This window comes from Microplitis demolitor, chromosome 8 (assembly GCF_026212275.2).
Source record: "Microplitis demolitor isolate Queensland-Clemson2020A chromosome 8, iyMicDemo2.1a, whole genome shotgun sequence".
Lineage (NCBI taxonomy): Eukaryota > Metazoa > Arthropoda > Insecta > Hymenoptera > Braconidae > Microplitis > Microplitis demolitor.
Genome location: NC_068552.1, coordinates 19981756 through 20005125, shown reverse-complemented (window position 1 = coordinate 20005125; position 23370 = coordinate 19981756). Strand labels below are relative to the sequence as shown.

At 32.4% G+C, this 23370-nt stretch overlaps 2 protein-coding genes across 8 annotated transcripts in view; one reads left to right on the top strand and one right to left on the bottom strand.

Moving 5' to 3' along the window:
- Window positions 1-23370, top strand: part of LOC103576733 (J domain-containing protein) — a 32421-nt gene that overhangs the window by 6502 nt on the left and 2549 nt on the right. For 2 of the 4 annotated variants that reach the window (XM_053741412.1, XM_008557092.3), the window contains exons 3-6: window positions 21877-22049; window positions 22263-22379; window positions 22497-22598; window positions 22855-22971. In XM_053741412.1, coding sequence (XP_053597387.1) covers window positions 22296-22379; window positions 22497-22598; window positions 22855-22971 — 303 coding nt within the window. In that variant the 5' untranslated portion in view covers window positions 21877-22049; window positions 22263-22295. Of the gene's footprint in view, window positions 1-19850; window positions 22050-22262; window positions 22380-22496; window positions 22599-22854; window positions 22972-23370 lie in introns of those variants that run through there. The other 2 variants (XM_008557091.3, XM_008557093.3) reach the window with 2 other exon arrangements.
- On the bottom strand, window positions 106-19718 carry LOC103576734 (phosphoinositide 3-kinase adapter protein 1). Of its 4 annotated transcripts, none has more exons than XM_008557096.2 (14): window positions 18793-19718; window positions 15123-15202; window positions 12881-13744; window positions 4700-4877; window positions 4133-4526; window positions 3753-4049; window positions 3543-3678; window positions 3262-3452; window positions 2863-2935; window positions 2477-2779; window positions 1675-2339; window positions 1401-1605; window positions 768-1340; window positions 106-246 (listed from the first exon to the last, which is right to left on the bottom strand). In XM_008557096.2, the coding sequence occupies exons 2-14, from the start codon at window positions 15130-15132 to the stop codon at window positions 230-232; spliced, it is 3906 nt and encodes a 1301-aa protein (XP_008555318.1). In that variant the 5' UTR covers window positions 15133-15202; window positions 18793-19718; the 3' UTR covers window positions 106-229. The 4 variants fall into 4 exon arrangements, with proteins under 4 accessions (XP_008555318.1, XP_008555317.1, XP_008555319.1 ...); XM_008557095.2 differs by having other exon boundaries at window positions 2432-2779; window positions 18793-19717; XM_008557097.2 differs by lacking the exons at window positions 12881-13744; window positions 15123-15202; window positions 18793-19718 and adding an exon at window positions 5986-6518 and having other exon boundaries at window positions 109-246; window positions 2432-2779.

The window sequence follows — 23370 nt, the reverse complement described above, 5'->3', positions numbered from 1 at the left end:
TTAAAATCTAATAACTTATATTTAATAATATATTTATATATTTATATATATATTGGATATAAAATATTAATAAAGTTAATAACATTTAACATAATTTGATTTCATATATTTTGGCTTGTAAATTATCATTTTTATCTATTGGTCATATATATATATATTTGGTATAATATAATAACAATTATTGCGTGTTAATTAAATGCCGGATTAATTGACTAATTTTAAGGCACGTCTATTTTTTAGATGGAGCTGCAACAGAAACATTAGTACTGTCATTAATATTTATTTATATATATATAAAAAATATACGTATATATAAATACATATATTTGTCCTTGGGTTCGTAAACTAATTATAGAAAAATAAATAATTAAAAATAGTGACGTCAGTTTAAGACGGTCAGTTCCATGAACTACGAAGGTCATGAATAAGTAGAAAACTCCCGTTTAAAAAACGAGTATGTAAATGCAATCAATTGTCTGCAGTACATCTGTTTTAAGTGACGTCCATTGTTTATTTAAATATTTAAAAAGTTTAATAGTTTGTCTTGTGTAAATCATCTTTTAAAAATGTGAATTTTTTCTTGGTATTGAAAATAAATATTTCCATTGTGTAGAAAGTCTCGTTTTATAACAACAATAGTATAAAGCAAGGTGGAGTGAAGGAGAGTTTAAAATGATAAAAAGTATTAAAAGTGGTTGGTAAATATGAAAAAAAAAAAAAATGCTGGATCCATTTCCTGTGAAAAAATAAACATGTTTATTTTGTACCTCGAGGTGGAACTGGAGGCGCCGGTGGTTTTTTCGGGATAACGCCGACGACTCTTGGGTCTTGATCACACGGTTGAATATTCATGTAATCGTGCAGTACGGGTGCATCGACAACATCGATGTCCAAGGGTAAATTTTCAACGTGATTTGACTGAATATAAGTGTCTTGATGATTTACGGTTTCGTCTTCTGGATTTTTTTGATCTTTGGTATTTATTACCTTGCTAAGAAGCTCACTACTGACTTGTGATGCATCAACGTCGTTGCTACTGTTGGTTTTTTTATTATCACAGGAATTGTTAACGTCACTATTTACGAGGACATTCTGGAGATCATTTGAATTTACAGTCGGTGTGATGTTTATGTAATCGAGCGGTATGTGCGTAGGGGGAGATGGTGGCGGTGATGGTATCGATAGTTGATTTATATCTTTTATTTCTTTTTGACACTCGTTATTTTCATTGAATTCGCCGTGCGATTGCTCTTCGGGGATACTCATCGATGGGCTGAATGAGTGGTCGCACGGTGAACTGGGTGTTTTTGGTTCGACGGCTGATCCATCTGCATTGAAAGCTAGACAAAGAATAAAATACATTTAATAATTAACATTATAAAATTTAAATAGTAACTTACAATGAATCGGTAAGCCTGACACTGGGAATGCGATGTAATACTCGTTAGCTGGTGTAGGATGTCTTCGATGTTCATCGACACAATTTGTCGATGATCTTGGTGACGGAGTGTAACGTAGTGGTGAATATCTACCAGTAAATGGTTTAGGTGCTGGTGGAATTTCGTATGTCATCATACCGCCTTTGTCTTCTCTTGAATTTCTGAGCTAAAAATGAATGAATAAATGAATAAATTACGAATAAAATTATCAAATGAATTAATTTGCAATACATACGCGGCGGTCTTCTGTGTCTGAATGAGTTCCGCTGTCACCTAGACTAGTTCCACTACACCCACTGATAACACTCATCCGCCCGGAAGAGGAAGAACTAGAGACGCTGTGTAGACTAAGGCTGCTGATAGGTCGACGGTCACTGAGAGTTCCATTAGATTTATTATCGGTCTTGCTGTGTGTCGATGCAGTATCGTCATCCTGACTACTAGCACTAGAGGACTCCTTGGAATCTTTTTTACTTTTTGTAAAAAGTTTTTTAAACCTATCAAAGGGTGTCGGAGCTTTCATCTCTTCTTTCATCTTTTTCTGTATCCTTTCATACTCGTCTCGCATCGAGGCCAACTGTCTCTGTTTATCCTTGAAACTCTGCTGGACGTCATTGCGGTTTCGCCAGTTCTCCACAAGCCTCTCAACCTCAGAAATAGTAAATACGTTATTTTTAAAGTCATTTATTATCTCAAGAAGTTCATCTTGAGGTCCAGATGGCTCTCGAGGTTTTGTTCCAGGATACGATGTTGATCGATTTAAGCTTCCTCCCAAATTAGGCAAGTGAGAGTTCATAAAGTCTTCGCGATTTATTGGAAAATCTTTGCGTAGTGACTGCGACATTGTTGGTTTCAATGCCATCAGCGGTGCAGTGATCGGTGCGCTAGTTAATTTAGGGCCTAGAATAAATGAAATAAAGATAATTTAATTTATAATGATAATTTTTAAATATATTTAAAGCATGTTATCACCGGCGTGATATAAATCTCACCGGCGGGATGCATTTTCAAATATCCCTGAAGTGGTAGACTCAGACCATTAGCTTCGAAGTTTACTGTTGACTGTGTTGATGTTGACATTGGCGATGGAGTAAATAAAGGTCCAAGTACAGGTGTTGGTGGCGGTACAATCGAGTAATTCATCTCGCAGAGATTGGGCGAGGTCGTAGGATTCGGTGGTGGCAGTTGCGGTGGTGTACACGAAATAGAAGCTGAAGTAATCACTGGCCGAGCTGCCGGCGGCACTAAATAAGCTTCGCTGATTGGTCGTGGTTGACAATAGTCCTCTTTATCGTGCTCTGTGTCCAGACTATTTAATTGCACTGGCGCACTTTCATTATCTGAAATTCATATTTTTAATTAACAGTAATTAAAGTTTATTTATTACTTTAATAACAAACTACCACTAATTATAATCACTCACTTGCTTCAGTACCGGATGTATTTTCACTTATTACTTTTAGATAGCTGTACATATTTGTGAACTCATTCATTTGCTGTATTGATTAGTAGTATCCGGAACATGCAACATAAAAATAATAATTGTTAGCTTTGATAATTATGTCACTTGATTAACCTTAATTTTAAAACAACATCAAGATAACAATTCGTTCATTAGTTAATTAATTAACTAGGGGAGGGAGGGGCGAAACGGGGTAGAGGGCGAGCAATTGCTTCTATTTATGATAAAAGTTATTAGAAAAATTTTTTTCTTATGTAAATTGTAAGAAAATTGAACGTTTTTGAGTCCCCGAAAATTTAGTAATTCTTTGAGTCTCTGTTCTGCCCTTCTCTAATTAATTAATAATATTTTTCTAAGTACCATGTAACCACGAAGCTGATGTGCTAATTTAGTATGCCCGGCTTGCTCAGCAAGTTCCGCTGGCGTAAGTTCGGATACGTTTTTCAAGTCACATGCTATTTCGCCGCCAGGGCAATCAAGCAATTGCCAGGCAAGTTTTTCTAGACCAAAACGTGCGGCGAAATGTAATAATGTCGGATATTCTTCTTGGCCTAAAAAAAAAAAAATGAACCTTTAGCTTCTATAAATCACTTGGCTAAAAAACTTTAAAATAAAAATCGATAATTTAAAATTATACTTACTTATGGTATTTTTTTGTAATGGCGCAGAACCACTGGGCGTTGCCAAAAGATTGAAACGTGGTGGGACATTTTTTTGGAATGCATGAACCATCCAGTTGTCAAGTTGCTCTCTGTCTCCTGAGCCAAATCCAAATGTCTGTAAATTAAATAAATTAATTATCAGGAGCGAGTGTTAAATGAAGTTAAAGATGATTAAGTAATTAAAGTTACCTGGCACATAAACTCCAAAGGATTATCGTGTGCCCGTAGAATTTGATCCAGCTCTCTGAGTCTGCTTTCGCACTTGACTTGACGTATTCCCTGAGGCATTCCATTAACGATTACCCTCACACCGACAAGCATCGACACTTCAAGACATCTATCTGGTATGGAAAACTGTAGAGTATACGGATTACGTTTCTTCACTTGAGTTATTTCTGTACCCTCGCCACAGCGATCCACGATGACATTGAAAGAATCTTCTGGTCTCAGAGGATCATTCAAAATAGCCAGCACTCTACTTTGTCCCTATAAAACAAATTGTGTTTACGTTTATAAATAATTTAAAGAGACATAAATTACTCGAAATTATTGTAATAAACAGTCCGTACCATTTTAACTTTTTTTGGATGAATGGAAAAGGTCGTTTTGTCACTCTTCAAAGCAGCTGATGGCGCGGATCCCAAAATAGCGACTGCTGCGCCTAAAAATTCACCGACAAACGTCTCATCCTGATCCTTAACGAAAAATTTTCGCCATTGTGAGTAAGTAATGAGGGCAGTCTTTTGGCTTTCAGTCAAATGTCCGTCGTGGACACCCAGCATCATTGCTAATACACGCTCGGGTGCCAATTGTTTGGCTAAAGTCGATGCCTGCTCCGGTTTATTCGAGGCTCTTTCCAGTAAAATGGGACACACGACGATTATTTGTAACCGTGCTTTTGATATTTTTTCATGGACCGAGGATGAAATAGCCGTTGCGTCTTCAATCGCCACGTGTCTCACCCTAAAATAAATCCGGACCCAGATAAATAAAATTGTTGGCGGTATCGGTGATGAAAAAAAAATAGTATTGAATATCAAAGACAATTATGTTTAAATTGTTTGTTTAAATACGGGTTTTTAAAATAAATAAGAGAGTCTAAGGGGATGATTGTACATTTGTAAGATAAAACTAACTTGAAAGGCGGGCGTCCCTGCTGTCTGCTGATTTGTTCAAAGCAGGCAGTGAGGTAGTTGACCCAGAGTGCGGATGCTTGACTGTCTTTACTGGAAATGAACACAACATCTTCTCTTTCTTCCATGAGACTTGCGTTAGTACTCTCAATTTTAGTCCCACCACTTCTGCTTCGCGAGCCTGCAATTAAATAATTTTTTAAATTCACCAGCAGAAAAAAAAAAAATAAAAAAACAAAATAGCCATTTTTATTTTAATTAAAATCAGCTAATTGTTTGGTTTGTTAATGAGATACGTCAATCTAATAAATTACTTAAATAATATGGTATTTAAAAATATAAATGCTACATAGATTAATTACACAGAGCACTCGGAGATCTCTTATCATTAATGAGGAACAATGAGGCAAGATTTTATTTTTATTAATGAAAAAAAATAACAAATTCTCTCCTAATGGGTGATTAATTTTTTTAGTACTGTGTCGTGTATGAGGGTGAAATAAAATTCCCAACGGATGTGCCACTCCCCAGAGTGTAGATACACGCGGGTCATTTAACTCGTATGATAATTGAAACGTGTTTGCTCAGGGCAATATTTATATATTTATATATATATGTTATAGTAAAATGCTGAAGTTTGTTTATTTGATCAATTGTAAATTTAAAAAATATGACAGGTCAAAAATTGAGTGAGCCCTACTGCAGACTCTTTGCTTTTCTTGTCATTCATATCGCTCATGAGCAGATGGGTTTATTTACTCATTTCTTAACAACCATTGAGAATAAAAAAAATATTGTTATTTTTGGTGTATATAGGAGAGGTGGACGTTCTTCTATCCCCCTTTATATGTTATATACTTATGTATACATTTCATGAGTGAATGCATTTCTCCTGTACTATGGCTTTCACACTGTACATAACATATATCACTATCATATATGTATTTATATGTATAATAAAAGTTGGATCACTTGGATGGATACTCTCGAGTTAAGTCTAGAGCACTGGGATTGAGATATCGATAACATTAACAAAAGATTCATTGTAATGAGGGGAAAAAATATTAAATACAAGAGTTGCCGATCTTTCTGACGTCTTATGAATGAAATTATTTTTTTTATTATTATTATTAATGTTTACGTAATTGATAAGTTTTAAAAAGAACTTTATCGGGTAAAAATTTTTCTATACGAATACGGGCAGTTAATAATGAAAGAGTTTTATTTATCAATTGGTTTTCTCCGTATATAGATTTATTGTGAATGAGGAGAAGAAATTAATCACTCACGTGTCACTAGGCCAGACAGATCAAGGAAGTCCGGCCTTCGTCGTCTTCGGGATCGCGGAGTTTCACATTTAAAACTTGTTGGTATACTTTCCGTAGATGAAATCATTTTAGTTTTCGATTTAATTAATATATTTTTAATAACTGACGGTAGAGATAAAAAAAACCGCAATATAAAAATAGTTACGGAAAAATATTTCTAGCGGAAGATTAAAAGTGCTAGCTCCGGATGCGAATTCCAAACTGTCGATCAAGTGTTTGAGTGCTCGATGAAATCCCGTCTGCTACTAAACCGTCAAATCGTGACGTACTCTATTGTATTGTATTGTATTGTATTATATACTGAATTGTATTTTTTTATTTGCCGAGACAGAAGCCGGTTATACCACGAATTGGGCGATGTCCATAATAATTAATTGAGTTGTCTGCGACACATGATTAGAATTTTAAAATAATCTTATGACAAGTATGTACACTCGATATTAATAATTATTTTAATATTTTTAAAATTCAAATTTTACCGCCATATTTTTAAATTAAAATAAAAGTTAAATTATTTACCAAAGTATGCGATGCTTCGTTCGGCATATCGGTTTTCATCTCTGATTCGCATTTTCTCGCGATACTCGTCACACAATGAACACACAGCAAATATATATATAAATATATATATATATATATATTGTATGATAGGATGAGGCTGTACTTGAAGATTTATTACGAGCACTGTTGTAGTACTGTTACTGTTGCTGATGGCTAGTGTACTATTATCATATATATATGTATATATATATCTCACTCCCTTTCTCAAGTTTCTCCGAACGTCAATGAGCTAAGAGTCGAGCTAAAGAGCTAATGTAAAAGAGCTTCTGCAAACGTCTTGCATCTCTTCAATTTAAACGAAACGAGGCAATTAACGTTACCAACACAACTGTTGCTTTCTCTCTTACAATCATATCACTCATTAACGTCTCGTCGATTCATTAACTCATCAATTTAATTATTTATTTTTAACTTTATTTTATTTTCGCAACACATCTATTCTTATTGTTTTTGATAAACAATGCCACTGATTTTGTTTCAAAAAAAAAAAAAAAAACTTCACAATTAAAAATTTAAACTCAATTGATATTGATCAAGTGTTTGTTCGTTTTCCTTTTACGGTAAATGTAAATATAAATAACAATAATGATAATTTTTTGTTCTTTTTTATTGTATGTTATTTCGGTGGGTCAGTGGACTATACGAAGAGAATGTTACACGCGGAATGAGACATAAATTGTCTGAAAACACGAGGAATGAAAAGGGTCGAGGAAGGGCGGGAGCAAATAAGCGCGCCGGGTTGCGTGCGCACTCCCAATCCTGCGCAATAGATCATTTTGTCGGTCAGAGAGTTTCCTAGAATCTTTTAAAATGTTAAAACTTTTTCGGGTCAATACTTTTTACTTTTGTCACAGCCAGTCTTCGTATCGTTGGTCGAAAGTCATGATTAAGATACAGATGACATGATATGACAGTTTTAGAAAAATATGATTCAACAAAAATAGCTCGGGTGAAAATAAATAAAGGACACGAAACAATCTATATCTGTAGATAAAATATTTAAATAGAAATTTTTTTATCCGATATCGCAAAAGCCTCTGCAAATATGTAATATCTAAACGGTATTTATTTACCCTTGAAAAATAAGTTATCTAAAACGTTTTTTTTTCTTTCCATTTTTTATGGAGATATGAAACTTTGGGCCGTAAAAAAATAATTAGTAAAGAAATATGAATGAATATATTAAATATTTTTATTAAAAAGTTAAAGAGCGAGAGAGTTAATGGGATAGAGTACAAGAAGTCCATTGACTGCGTCTAAATCCCCCTAAAAGTTAGCCAAATGCTAACTCGCTAACCACGGTGGCATTGGACCAGCTTCCTGTCTTTATTATTATTATTATTATTATTATTGTTATTATTATTATATGTTTATCTGTATACATAACCATACAAACGTATGTGTTGTGTATGTAATAAAGGGAACAAACGTCTTAGAAATTTCGGATCATGCTCAAGCATCTCGTATTTCCGTTGACGGCTCAGCGTTTGATGATACGGTTCACTGCTAAGATAATGTAAGCAAAATAAAATTTTAGAAATTAAATTAACTTTTATAGAAGGTTAATGTATTCAACAAAAATATACATTCGTTTGTAAAAAAATCTTAACTTAGATCCTCGGTTTGTTTTAGATTTTTTGTTATTTGTGGTTGGTTATTTTACGAAAGGGGCACAAGGGTCAATAGTATGTTACACTAGTGATGTTTTCTGGCTGGTATATACCGTCCCTTTTGGCTTAACGCTAAAATTGACGAGGTTCAATTAGAGAATTAGATGGGTCGTGAGTCAGTGAATCATTTAATGTCGTCTACAAATTACTAATGGACTAATACACAATAAAATATACTTATTTCAATATCAATCTATTGTACTTTGTATAAACATATAATTAATTAAAGCTGGAAACAATTAGATAGAAAGTCGATTTTAAAATTCATTTTATTTAATTTGATTTGAATTTTTTTTTCTGTTGTAATTTTCTTTGTAAAGTGAGTGGGTATTTGCTGGCGCGATTAATATCTGGGATTTCTATAAATATAATTTACTCGACGTAGCTAAATATGAGCGGCAAATAAAAAGGCATATTAACTTCTGATGCTTGGCTCAACGCTCAATCTGCTCTGATTTCATTAAATTTTTTTGTCTAGTGCTTACACTCGGGTGAATACTCATAAGTGATAATTTATAAGATGTAATAAATATATATGTACATGTATTTTGTATAGATATACATATATGAACGCGTTCCTCATCTCTATCCAACCGAATACTTGGTGTGAATCATTATACATTGACGAGTGATTTAATTTTAAAAATAAAATTCCGTAAATTTTTTTTACAAGTCTGAAGAAAAGCGCGAGTTATAAAAATAAAGTCTAGCTTAATATATTAAAAGTTTAAATTAAATTTCTTTCTTATATTCAAATTTCTAAATTTATAAAAAAAAAAAAAAAAAAAAAAAAAAAAAAAAACAATATAATTGTTTGGAAACTCGGTTAATTGGCAATTGCTAATCGATTTAATTAAATCAATCAATGAAATTAATTAAGACTGCTTAATCAATAGAATAATTTAAAGAAAAGTCATATTTTTTTTTAAACAGAGTAAAAATGTTTTGTATATTTATTTTATAAATAATAAATATGTATTTGTTACATAGTTATCGATTTGTTGTCGCCACTGAGCTTATCAGCTTATCACAAGTTAATCTCGTTTTAGTTTGGTAGGTCGAGAGATCTTAGTACATCCCCTTTAAAAATATGAGTACTATGCACTCATATATTATATAGATTAAGTAATACTACTTTTCTAGCATAAATACGGTTATGGTATATATATACATATATATTTACAGTACAGTGTATGCTAGAACGTGGGTGGTGTTTATCAACGTCTGACGAATAATAAAAAATAAATCCTCGTAAGAGAGGGAGTAGAAAAATATTATGAGCGGATGAGCATAATAATGAAAAATAAAAACAATAGAAAATTAAGATATATCTCCTCGGGGATTACCCTCCTTATTTCTCTGTACCGTAAACTTTTGTGACAATGCCAACAATTAGAGATGTAAATGTCGAATGACAAACACGTGTACTGAAAAAAAAGTGAATTTGTCTGAGTGGCTGAAATTTTAGTATTGAAAATAAAAATGTAAAATGGGGACATGAATTTTAGCCATTACTGTTAATGTACGAGGAGCGATTTGCAGAGTGCAACGGTCGTTGTGTATACATATATTTCATGTATTTAAATATATATATATAGTGAGAAGTTATTAATGTTTAAGAAAGAGAGAAAAAAAGAAAAAAAATAGAGAACGTAACGTGATGGGATGAAAAAAAGTAATCGTTGAATATATAAGACATCGTCGGGACAAAAATAATGAGAAAGCTTATAAAAAAGCTGATTTAGTCAAGGGTGTGTCAACGTCTCGGGTAACGTCTGTTGCACCGAAATATCATGATTAATATTACAAAGATAAATTTCAAAATTAATATTCTACGGTATAAAATTATTTCCTTTTTCGTTGCAGTAATTAAGAATTAATGAATATTAATCACCAGTATTATCAGAATTACGATTTTTTTATTAAAGTCGAAATTACAAAGATCCAAATTATTTGAATGAAAATATTTAAAAATAAAAAATTGAATACTTTATCTAAAAATTAATGATTGATGGATTGTTATATATACATATATATGTAAGTGACGGAGAGTTTGCTTCCGGTTCGCCGACCTATCTCCGGTGCCGGACATCGTGGATTGAGCTATCAAAGCTTATTACTATTACTACACTCAGTTATATTTATTTGCAAATAGAAGCGAAAGCCGAAGCCGAAGCTGAAGCTGAAGTCGAAGTGTCAAGTGATAACTTTCAGTCAGATTATTCTCGTCAGAATTTAAGTTTTATGATAATAAGGAAGAGTATTAGCCTATCCTATATATATATATATATATATATATATGTATATATGTTTGTGGGATCGTGTCTATCATGTAAAACTTTTCTAATTCACGTGTCAGATATCACACGCACATTCTCGTTTAATCTCCGGATATCACGCGATAGTTCTCTTTACTGTAGTAGCGGTTATTATCATAAAGTAGAACTGTCTTTTATGTTATTACACAAGTCTAGTTGTACATAGTAATAACCCGATGATTGGCTGTCTTGTATAAAAAACTAATATATTGTATTTATATATTTATATGTTATATTGTATTGAGTATTGACATATGAAGATTAAAGATTCCGTAGAGGAGACTTCCTTTAACTCTTGAAAGATGTGACCGGAAATTACCTTTCTATCAGGAAGCTTTACACGTGTTTCTCCTCCAGCTTAAATTGTTTTTATTTTTTTTTTTTTTTAATTTTATAAGATTTTAAATTTTCGTAAGCGAGCTGGCGGGTTCTGGAGAATTTGAGATTAATGATTAAGAGCTTTTTCGAGCATCGTAATGGATGTTGTTATGTGGTAAATTGTTATTGCCTTATGGCATAATAAACTGGCACATCCATAACTCTCGTTTTAACACGAGTCACGTCGACAATAGAGCCCAAGCGATCCGATTAACCACCGGAAGTTTCTTTCATGCGTTGCGTACTTCCATCTAAGGATATGCATTTCATAACAGTTTCAATATTGCTTGAATATTAATTTATATAAATATACCATCAATGTTTTTATTTTTTATTATATATTTTCATTAAAAATATATTAATTTTTTTTTTTTACACTTTACAAATTTATCGAAATTTTGATAGAAAAATTTTTTAAGAGATCCATCGTACCCCGGTCTCCCCTTTCTTGAACGACATCTCTAAATATTATTTTTTCATTGAGTGTAATGAAATAAATGTAAATATTTATAGTTTTCTGGCGATAGTAAATGTATATAAATATATATTTTTTTTTACCCTTTAAACTTGTGCTTGCGTACAAAACGGAAGTGTCAGGGTTTATAAAGTCCATAGAACGTTACATATGCACGTGTTACTGGATGTGTATAACCAGAACCTGCACAGCTTCCGTTATGACTTTTAGCAGGAATTTTAAACAATTTTATTTTAAATCTTTCAAACGCACGCGCAAGACTTACACTATAATAAACAATTATTTTCATCCTAAATTTAAATTCCGTTATTTTAAGCGCGAAAAAATAATATCTACATAATAACATTTCAATACTTATATATAAATTTCCATCGCTAAATTAAAGCGATGTCTATTTGAATTAATTTGATGCAGAAATTTTTCTAAACTAACGGTCAGCTTGACTCTATTTAATATTCAAAGAATACTAACGTTTATCTATCGAGTTGAGTTGAGTTATAGAATAAAATTAATGCATTTATATTTTTTAAAACGGGGGAACAAGAGGAAAAAGAGGTGGGTGATAGATTCAATCGAGGCTGAGAGTAGTGTATAACATTTTGTGAATATTAACTACGCGACTTCCGTTGCCGGGAGAAGATAATCTTCAATACACTACAGATGTATAAATTATCTGTTTAATTTTACATCAACACCTCGACAAAAGGTTTTATATTAAATAATATTTTTCACGGCTTTACAAATATCAAAATCTCTAATCCCGTAGCTCGTAATTTATATCGACTTAAATATATATATATATATATATGTATATAATTCAGCTGTATAGAGGCAAATTGAATGTAATTTGATTTATAACATTTAGCTGAGTGATTTCTGATTCGAGTAGAGTCTCTACTGATGAAAAGGATCCTTGATAACAATTAGATCAATGCGGGTAGCAAGTCATTGAAGAGCAGCTTCCGAAATCATGGGAAGCTTTCAGGACTAAACTACAAAGAGACGTTTCTCAGTGACTATCTTCTGTATCTATTATGGCTACATTAGACTGATGCCGCACAGAGTTTATACTCTGCTGTACCTCGTACAATACAGTGGACTAGGTCGCAATAAGTGTGCCAGCTCGTGTGCGTGTGACGATGTGGGACGATCCTTTGTACCATGAAGGCTATTATTGAATTTAACACCGACTCTAACTATAATCAAGTCCAAGTAGACTGATGACGATACTCATCTGTTTAGTCATTACAGTTGACAGGAAAATTTGTTCAAAGTATTTTAAAAACACCAAACTAACGTGTTAGAGATGCTTCGTTTAAATGTTACGACATTATGAGTCTTCTTGACAAATGACACGATTTTTTAAAATTTAGTTGGAAAAAATTTCAAAGGAGTTTTCATTCTAAAAGTGAGAGACTGTTATTGTTGTTTTAAATATAAAATTTATTACTAACCTTTGCTTTTGTGTTTTTTGCACTTTACACTTCTCGATTGTTTCCCGCAATCGACTTGATCAACAGGAATGGGCGGTGCTATTGTGTCAGGTTCTCTGATAAAGCCTTCAGTCTGTATAACGGCCCCTCTTCGAGTGATTAAATTCTGTTCTTCACTAACAAAATTACTGCTACAACCAATCGAGTGTCTTCTATTCCCAGATGAACCAGGTGCCGGCAAAGTTGCCGATAAATTATAATACCTCGCGTCATTTATACCCAAAAAAACTTCACCGCCATCGGTATCATCGTCCTCATCATCCCCATAGTGCCGAGGATCACGATTACAACTTCCATTAGCATTACTTCTGGCGCTATTATTAGCAGGGTCTTCACCAGGGAGCCCACAAAAAATCATATCGTTAGACAAGAGCTCGCTGGCAGACTTGAGCGTTCTCCGTCTACTTGGACGGTTTTTACGGTCGTGATCTGAATGGGAGTGTGACCTGTGGGGCAGATACAGCGAGGGTGGTGCCACGTCTGCAGGTCTTGGGTCACCCTTGAGAATCTGAAGTGTTTTTTCGTTGTCTGTGTTTGCGCTCAATGATCTGAAGAGACTCCGGAAACTTCTTCTCGGTCCGTTCGTATTTCCTGTCGCGCGGGATAGCATCGGCTGGCATTCTTCTGCTGATAATAAATTTTTATTATTATCGCCCATCAATAGAGCGCACGTTGCCCCTGATGTCGTTGTTGACGTACTGGTGCCCATTCTACTGGGTCTTTTTTTGAAAAACGTCACGAAACTTCGGCCACTTGGTTCCGATGGACCCTCGGATATTTCTGGGGATATTGAATTCCCCAGTAATGAAAAGTACGATGGATTATCTGCAGACATACGATATTATTATTATTATTATTAGTTTTTTTTATTGTTTACACTTTTGGAACACTTATTAATAGATTTTTTTTGTTACGGAGAGTCACGAGATCAAAGTTCGACAGAATTCGTCTGAATGTTAGTCGAAGGGCCACGACAAAATAACTGTGGGTTGTAATCCAAGGGCCACGAATTGTATATTCGGTCCCTCATCGCAGATATACATGGGACCGAATACGAGATTTAATTTAAAAGTGGGGATAAACCGGACGTTGCATTTTTCTCCCCACCCGCGGGCATACCTCAATAAATTACTTACTCTATTGCTACTATATATATGAATGTATATATTTATTACTCTACAACTATGAGAGAGTAAAACTAGACAAAGAGATAATAGACAAAGCAGTAATGTCACATATGAAAATTAACCGGAAATGTGGCTGCAAGATTATAAACACTTGTCTACGATCTTCAGTTTGAATTAAAAAAAATTTTTTTTTTTTTTTTCAAAATGTCACAACAATTTTTTTGTCAGTGTAATTTATTTAACAAAGTACACTTAGTTACTTAAACCAAAAGATGTCAAAAATAATAATGGTAAAAATAAATTTAATCCCCAGGATTTTGAAGAATCTAAAAAAAAGGTTGAAGTGAATAAAGAACAAAAGTATGTCGTCGGGTAAAAGAGAATTTTATTAAAAAAAAAAAAAAGAAAAAAAAAACTTTTTTAACTTTGATCAATTTGATCTTCAAAGAAGTAATCCGACAAGTAATTTGAGCAGAAAATTTTTGTCAGACTGCCAAAAAAAAAAGTCGATACAAAGGTCATGAAAAAAAAAAGTTTTACTCAGCCTTTAATATTTATATTTAATTTCTCTTATTTTTTAATTCAAGGCTTATTCAGCATAAATGTATATTTCCAAGTATTTTAAATTTACCAATAATTGTAGACAGGTATAATAAATATATAGATGTATAAGTGTAATAGTGAATATGTGCATTGCATATGACTGTCATCAGAAAGTAAATACCGGCAGGTATCATCTGTGCACATATATATTACAATAAAGAGATAGAGAGAGAAAAAAGGATAAGAAATAAATAAATAAAAGAAGTTAAGTTTAAAGAGTGTCTCGCCGACGACACACGAGTACTATGACACCATGGTGAGTAGACACCATTGGATGTGTCGAGTCTCTACTTATACATCAGAGTAGTAAATCGATGGGAAAATACAGAAGCGGGCTCTTCTCATAGTGCCCGGTGGTTATATGCGCTTAGGCGTGATCAGCATGCATACTAACTGATTTGTTCAGTTGAAACGTGGGTGAGAATTAAATTACATAGAATACAGAAATTACATATATATAGACATATTCTTACCGAGTGCCATTGTGGGTATATTTATATAGTTCCTCTTAATTTTAAATTCATAAATTATTACACCTCAATCCTATTACATCCTGAAAAAAAGAAAAATAAATTTGAATATATATGTTGTAAAATGTATACATAAATTTGCATAATATTTTATAGTTGTAATATATTATTTTTAAAATTATTTTTAATTAACTTAAAAGTTTATGAAGCGGCAAATCTTCATGGGAAAAATGACCTTTGAAAATTTTTTACTCGAAATTAGTATTTATTTGCTAATTTTGAACCAGGATAGTAATTTATTGAAAACTGCTCAGCATTTATATCAAAATTTGAAACGTGACAAAGTAAAATTTGTAATTAATTTATTATAGTAATTGCGAATTTACCGAAATTAGTGATTCATTTTGTATTAAATTTATAAAAATACTAATTGTTGGTAAAAAATTTCACTTTATATAAATTTTCAAAATTTTGCTTACTAATTTACAATAAATTCTGTTCTTTTCATGTAGATTCAAAATTTAATAATTTAGTTGAATGACATGGACGAGAGTGCACGTATGTAAGGTGTATTTCACATGCTATTTGAATATTTCATTCATATATACTGAAATAGATGTTAATATTAAAATTAGAATGGGTACACAAGTGTCGCGAATCCCTCAGCTAGATTTTTATCTAGCCCATTCACGTTTGGCACCGACCAACATCCCCATTATTTATTCTCTTTTCATTCACAACTATTAGACTCGCATCCTACACCATCCGTTTATTTACTCACTCACTTACTTGCGTACTTAATATTTTTTAAACCGAGTCTTAAATTCAAATATTTACCGCGCATCTGTTGGGATTTTTTTCGTTAATTTATAGGATGAAAATTCCGTGCGCATGCCGCGCATGTACTGCTATATGGGATAACTGGTTTGTTTATTTACTGAGATTCGACATTCTTTGAGTTACCGAGCATGCAAATGGACAACGGTGCATTTTTTCTTCGAATTCAGTGCCGAGTGCGTTAAAGAATGTAAGTACCGTGGTATATGGTACAACCGCAAATATATATACATATATATGTATATGTAGAAGAGAATGAGCAAAATAAACGCTGAGGAAAATTTTAAATCACGAGGGAGTTTAATGGCTGATACTATTCTCGTAACGGAGGTTGTCAGAGTCTGCTCTCTAAATATGTATTAGTGATTTTTCTTGTCGTCGCTTTGTCAATACTTATGTAACAATGTGACCCTGTTACTAGTCACATGGTTGGGTCATTTCATGAGAAAATTAATAAATCTTGATAAAAAAAATTCATTTTTCTATGATAATGTTGATTGATTTTATCAAATTATCTCTTATGAAATGAATAAACATCCTAAAAAAATTAACCTCTTCATGATAATCTTTAGTTATTTTCTACAACGCAGTAACATCCAATAGGATATAGAGGGGACAATTAGTATAAATAGCCATTTAAATTATTGTTAATCCACAAAGTGATTGGTCAAGGTATCGAGAGCTTCTGAATAAATGTAAGTAAAAAAATATATTTTGAATTCAAATTATATACTATCCGACTTCTAATACTTGGCAAATCTATGTAATTTTTTTTTAACACCCGGAAAAATTTTAATACTGCTACTGCTCTAAGAGAAAAACTATTTAAATTTAAGTAATTATTTTTCTTGTAATAAAATGAGTGATTGAGGTTCGCTCTTTTGGATCTTCCATATATTTTTTCTTGAAAATATAAATTTTTGTCTCTTAGTGCGGGGTTAAGTTTAACACCGACAGCCTTAACACCAGGATATTTTGGATTTATATTGGTATTTTTTTTGACAGTGCAGCAAGAGCTTTACTCAACTACAATACGAGATGTTCAACATGAAGATATTTTTGTTGGTAGTTTTGGTAGTGGCATTAATTGCTACCGAAATATATGCATGCACAGAAGCCGGCCACTATGTACGAACAAATTATTATTATACGTATACATGATTATAAATATATTTATTATTTTTTTTTCTAGTGCACAGTTGACTCGGTATGTTGCAGCGGTGAATGTAGAAGACGTTCGAGCACATGTAGAGGAGATAAATTCGCTGCTCTCTAAAAACAAATTAGTATAAATCGGATGACAATCACTATTTGCCATCGAATATCCAAAAAACAAATATGTTATTTTTCAGTTGAAAATTATTAATAGTAATAAGTATTTATTTGTTAATATATTATTTGAACTGAAAAATAAAATCATTAACTTGATTTTAAAAAAAATTTTTTTACTGCATCGATAAATTGCTAAGGGATGGTTACAGTATGTTCAGCACGTGCTATTAATTCTTAAACGGATATGAAGGGACTAACTGCCGCCGGAAGAAAGGAGAAATTGAAAAAAAAAAGAAAAAAAAAAAACTAAATAAAGAATAAGAATTTCCTGACATCCGGACCCCCAGTGGAAGGGTGTGGGAGTAGTTGACACAGGACCAAGGAATATATACACAGATATAGAGAGCGTAAAAAAACAACCAGAGTGTGAGAAAAAAAATTAAAAAATAAAATCTATATATATAAATAAATATACACGTATATGTATAATTAAAAGGGAGTGAATAAGAGTGAGACAGCTTTGCACCTGCATATAAATTTTTTTCTCCACCTCCCACTACGGCAAACTTCCGGTGTAACGCGTGCCCTTATTAACTTTATTTGCGCACGCGTCATGCCTCTGTAACTTCTCTTGAATCGTGATTACATATTAATTTTTATTGTAAATTTAAACTCAATCAAATTTTATTCTCAATACAGTATAAGTTTTTTAAAATTACCCGCGCTCAAATTTAAAACAAAAGTCTAGATTATTTTGCCGCCCAAACTCATAATTTTTTTAATAATTCAAAATATTAAAGGGTTAATGTGCACGTTATATATATTGATACTTATGCAACAAAGGATGATTAGTAAGAGAGAATAGGAGGGAATTTATTTCTTCAGTCCCCTTTTATTTATTTTATTCACTACAATGAGTACGATAACAACCGTATTCTCTTGTTGCTCGACATGATTGTCTTGTTTCAATCATTTCACATCGTAAACACTATTAAGCCGTCATACAAATAAAATGTATATAATATATAAATGCTGACAAATATGAGTGACATGTATCTAATGTATAACATTATTATTAAAACGAGCTGTTCTTTAAATAAGTAGCCTTGGTTTATTTTCTAATTGCTCCAATAAATCAAGGCTGTAATTTATTCCATTTAAATTATAATTAAAATTACTTAATTATATATATTTTTTTAAAGGTCTTTGTGCATTGGCAGCCCATCTGGCAAAGTTCGGCTGTCAGATGAATCTATTTATACCGTGTGTGTACTTTTAAGAAGCCTGCGTCATACAAATTCTCCCGTACGCGTAAACCTTCACGCTTTATTATCTGTAATTTACTATAAACCTTTATCTGTCAAACTCAAACATAAACTATTTAGTATCAACTCCACATTGATTATAAAAAAATAAATAATTCAAGTCCAGTTAAATAATTTTTAAAATTTATTTAATATTTAAATCCAAGTTGGATTCATTTTAAAAATTTTTTATAACTTTTTGAAAATATATATGAGTTTAAATATATGATGCATGGAATAAATATAATATATGCACTTACCATTTGGAGTATATTTATTATTTATTCTAGTATAAATTCATATTTAAAAACTTTAAATTCCCCTCGGTTTACACTTTGTCAAGTTTGGCAACTCTATTTCAACAGTTGCCGACAACCTTGTCATGTCTATTGACTACTGTCTGACACAGTGTACTTTGAACTATGCTGACATTCAAAAAAAAATTACTCCAATATCTTTTGACAATTAGTTTGTTCCTTTTTGAATTCCGTCTTAAGAAAAATGAATTTTTTTAAATTTGCCGCGTAATTTTTGAATTATATTTTTAAAAATAATTTAAAGTTTTGAGCTGAGATATTTTTTAATTCAACATAGATTTGTATATACACATATGTAATATAGTAAAGTGCGTCTCGCGTGGGTAAACGAGAAGAGAATACGCGGGCACACACGTTCACTCGGCACAGTATACCAACGAACTGACAGACGGAAGAGGAAGGGAAGCTAAAGGGAGCCAAGAAGAACTTGGACATGTGAGCTCTGAGCTGTATACAACATTAAGTTTAACGCTACGAATACGCTAGAAGAACTTAAATAAAGAATCAGAGAAAGAGAGAAAGAGAAGAATAAGACCGTGTTGTTGTAGTCGGTTGTTTCTGCACTTGGTTCCTCTCTATCTCACTATTTTTGCTCCACTCGAGTTGGTATTATGCATCCACTCGACACTCTGTCCTGCTCAAATCACGGGACTTTTATTATTTATACCTTGTTCTTGGGATAGTCGGGTCCTTGTTCAACAGTTCTACAAAAACGACCGAGTGGTCTTACGGTTGCAAGCATCATCACCGGGTGTATAGTGCCCACCCATTCACCCACGCATCTGCCGTTTTGACTTTGCGCGCCGCCCAGTGGCATTCACTAAATACTGGCTACTGTATTTAACATTTTATATCCACGTACAATTCATTTTTTTACATATCATACTGATGATACTCATCAACTTTTTTTTTTTACTCCAATTAGAAAAGTTTTTTTTTCACTCCACATTTAAATAATTTTAAGTGATTAAAAAAAATTTCAACAAATTACTTGCACATTTTTGTGTAAAAAATTATAAAAAAAAATTAATTTAAAAAATTTGTATTATTATTAAAACTTCACCTCGAGCGTAATTAATTTTTGCTTAATTACTAGCAAGCAATTTATTCACAGTAAAGTTAAGACAAATTAAATATAAAATAATCCTTGAAAAATACTGACAAGGTCGAGGGTTGCAAAATCATGCGTGCGTGTCGATCCTTACCGTGTGCATCCGCACAATGTAAAGCGTACCCATTTATTATCTTTAAAATATTTATATTTTTAAAATATCCTTATCACCAATCTCATTAATTAACAGTCGGTATTAAATCGAATTATTTTTATTGCCGCTAAAATAATAATTCTGTAAAAATTAACTTCATCTCTCAGCTCAGCGAGTATTTTAAAATAAAAAAAGGCGGTAAAAAAATCTAGGTCGTAGAAAAAAAAAAGCTATTGGATGATGGTAAAAAAAAGTCACTGAATTTTTCATCCTCTATTGTCCGAGGATGTCCATAAAATCTATCGGCTGTTGTACACGTGTGTCTGGGCACATATGTGCTGAGAAAACCTTACTATATACATATATAATACCAACAACTAGTATACTATATATATATATATATATATATATATATACATAATAATAATGATCAGTGTGTATGCAGATAGAACAGTGTTGAGTCTTCACTTTGCTGGCATATAAGTCTGCTTGGAACTCGGGATAGGACATGTAGGAATGGTGAAGACACCCCACTGTCACACTGTTGTACACTGGACTTAAAACAGATTTGCAGTAAGTAGATCCCAATCCGGAGAATATACATAATCTAGTGGACTACCTACTGCTGTACCCACTACCTACTGGTGTTAGGTTTATATATATATATAGACATATATATTAACCAAGTGTTGAGAGGAATTCTACTCTGAATCTCTCATGGAACTTTTATTCACACTGGCAATATTTCCAGGGTTGTTTTTCTGCCATGCCTAGTTCCAGGAATTAATTTATACGGGATCTAATTTAATTATATCGTTCCACACGCTTCGAATACTTGTTCGAAATTAGTTAAATAAATTAAAATTTGAAAAAACAAACTTAATAAATTACCGGCAGTTAATTTTATTATTAATTTTGACAGACACGCCCACTGAGAGACCAATTCAAATTTTTTTGTAAAAAATTTCTTGGTTTTTTTTTTTACAAGGGAATATTTTATTTTATCAGGGAATACTTTTAAATTGCTGTGGTTTTAAAAAAATAATTTACAGAAATGGAGGTCGCGACCCGCGAGATTTGATTTAAAATAAAATCTCATCTTTTATCTAAATTAAATAAAAAAAACATCTTTGCTGTTATCTCGGGTTGCGGAACTCAGTGGAGCGGGAAAATTGGAAATAAATTATATTATTATTGACCGTCATAATTAACATTTGATTGGACGGATAATTTATTAAATCAATCCTTGTTAAATAAAAGGATTGGAAAAATGAAAGAGTAAATATTTAATAAAATATAATTTATATAAATTGATATATTACTTATATTATTGCATATCAATTCCCTCTAATTTGTTGTATTAATTCAGTCATTAAATCCGAATGGAATATGAGTATATATCAGGGAGATAACAAACCGCCGAGAGTGAGAACGCTCTCAAGGTCTTTATTCCCAATGAACGTAACTAAAGTGAAAGTCACGTGGCGGCTGACTCGACAAGAGTTTTTCATAAAATACAGATCCAGTCGCAGCCAACATCCAGTTGCTCTCAAAAATATTTTCCATGACCAAGTGATCAAAAGTACGCTGGAATATTTTCATCATAATATATATAACAGCCGCGATTTTCATTCATCACGTATCTTGAATCTGAAACTAGTTTACCAAGTTGTCTTGTTGGTTGTCTTGAACTGAATATATGTGTATATGTACATAAAGTTGGCAAGTGACGACGAATAGAAGTGAAATATAAAATAGAATAGAATAGAATAGCATAATACTGGAATAATACAATAGATACTGTGCGGAATATTATTATCAGAAGTAGAGGTTGAACTGCGCAGCTACAGGATTTAACGACTTGTCAGAAGTGCGCTCGCGCATCTTGGATTTCCCGGGGAATCGGGACTTTCCGGGCTACAAAACGGCTTTTTCATCATCATTCGCCATAACGCAACCTTCCTGTCTAGGTGCTATACCACGTCACGGCAACAGGTGAGAGACATTGACATACTCCCAACTATTTTTTTACTTTTATTTTTATCCAATCAAAAAGTTATCAACTTAAACTATTTCCGTTCCCGCCTATAAAAAACGTAAATTACCTTGATAAGTCTAACTTTTTTTTCTTCTCTCTACTGTTATTGTTATTGTTATTGTTATTGTACTTGCAAGTGTCAGCAGAATTTAAAAATTTAAAAATTTAAGTGTCACGGTAGGAATTGACGTTAAGTAAACAATATGAGCGTCGAGGATGCCATCAACTACAAACGGAGCGCCGATGAGGATTTTTACGCCCTTCTAGGGTGTGACGAGTCCGCGACAGTAAGTTTACTTAATTACTAACAAAATATTTGTCTTAATTATTAAATAGTTTGCCGTATTTCTGCTCAAGTTCATTTTTTTTTAAATTAAAAATTTTTTTATTTTAATTACTTTAAGGTCGAACAAATAACGGCCGAGTATAAGGTACTCGCTCTTCAGTATCACCCAGATAAGAACGAAGGTAACAAGGAAGCAGAGGAAAAGTTCCAACAACTCAAGGTAAAAAATTATTGCGCTGATATTTGTTATTGTTATTGTTGATGTTACTTAATATAATAGTATACCAAGTAGATATTACATATAGATTAATGTATGTGTGTGTTTTCATATTTGTGTATCGGAAGAGTTGAATTGACTGATGAGTTGTGTGTGCATATGTAACTTGTGATATTAAATAAATAAATTTTGATTAGACGGCAGCTGTCTCCTGCGCATATCAACCGTATGATCAATAATTTAATATCATTTAATTCAGAATGCCAAGGAGATACTTTGTGACCCAGAGAAAAGGAGCAACTACGATAAATGGCGGCACAGCGGAGTTCAGGTCAGCTATAAGCAGTGGGTCGGAATGAAAGAACATGTTCAGCAGGTTTGTCAGCATTCATCTTTATTTTTATTTTTATTTTTATTTTCACTTTCGTTTAAAATAAAAATTTATTGGTGACACAAAAAAAGTTTGGTATTTTCCTTGAGAGGGATGTAGAAATATTCTACACTCGAGAACGCGAAATCCAAGACGGTAAAAGGAAATCCGATTTATTATTTATTTTTATCGCGAATTCTTTCAAGACAGTTAAGATTTCAAAGTTTTGTAATCTATGGTAAATAATGCGAGTTATTTTTAAATAATATTACAAGTTTTTTTTATAGAAACTGAAAAGTTATTTTGATATTCAAATTTTATAGGATTTTTTAAATTTTATGATAAGAAATTTAACTTTTAAATTTTGCATAAATTTATTTTCCTTTCAAGATTTGATTCCATTTT

Coding starts and splice junctions, on each gene's coding strand:
- LOC103576734 (XM_008557095.2), bottom strand. Junction 3,679..3,752: donor CTTTGGAGTTTATGTGCCAG/GTAACTTTAATT, acceptor TTTAATTTACAG/ACATTTGGATTTGGCTCAGG. Junction 2,936..3,261: donor ATCAGCTTCGTGGTTACATG/GTACTTAGAAAA, acceptor TAATCAATACAG/CAAATGAATGAGTTCACAAA.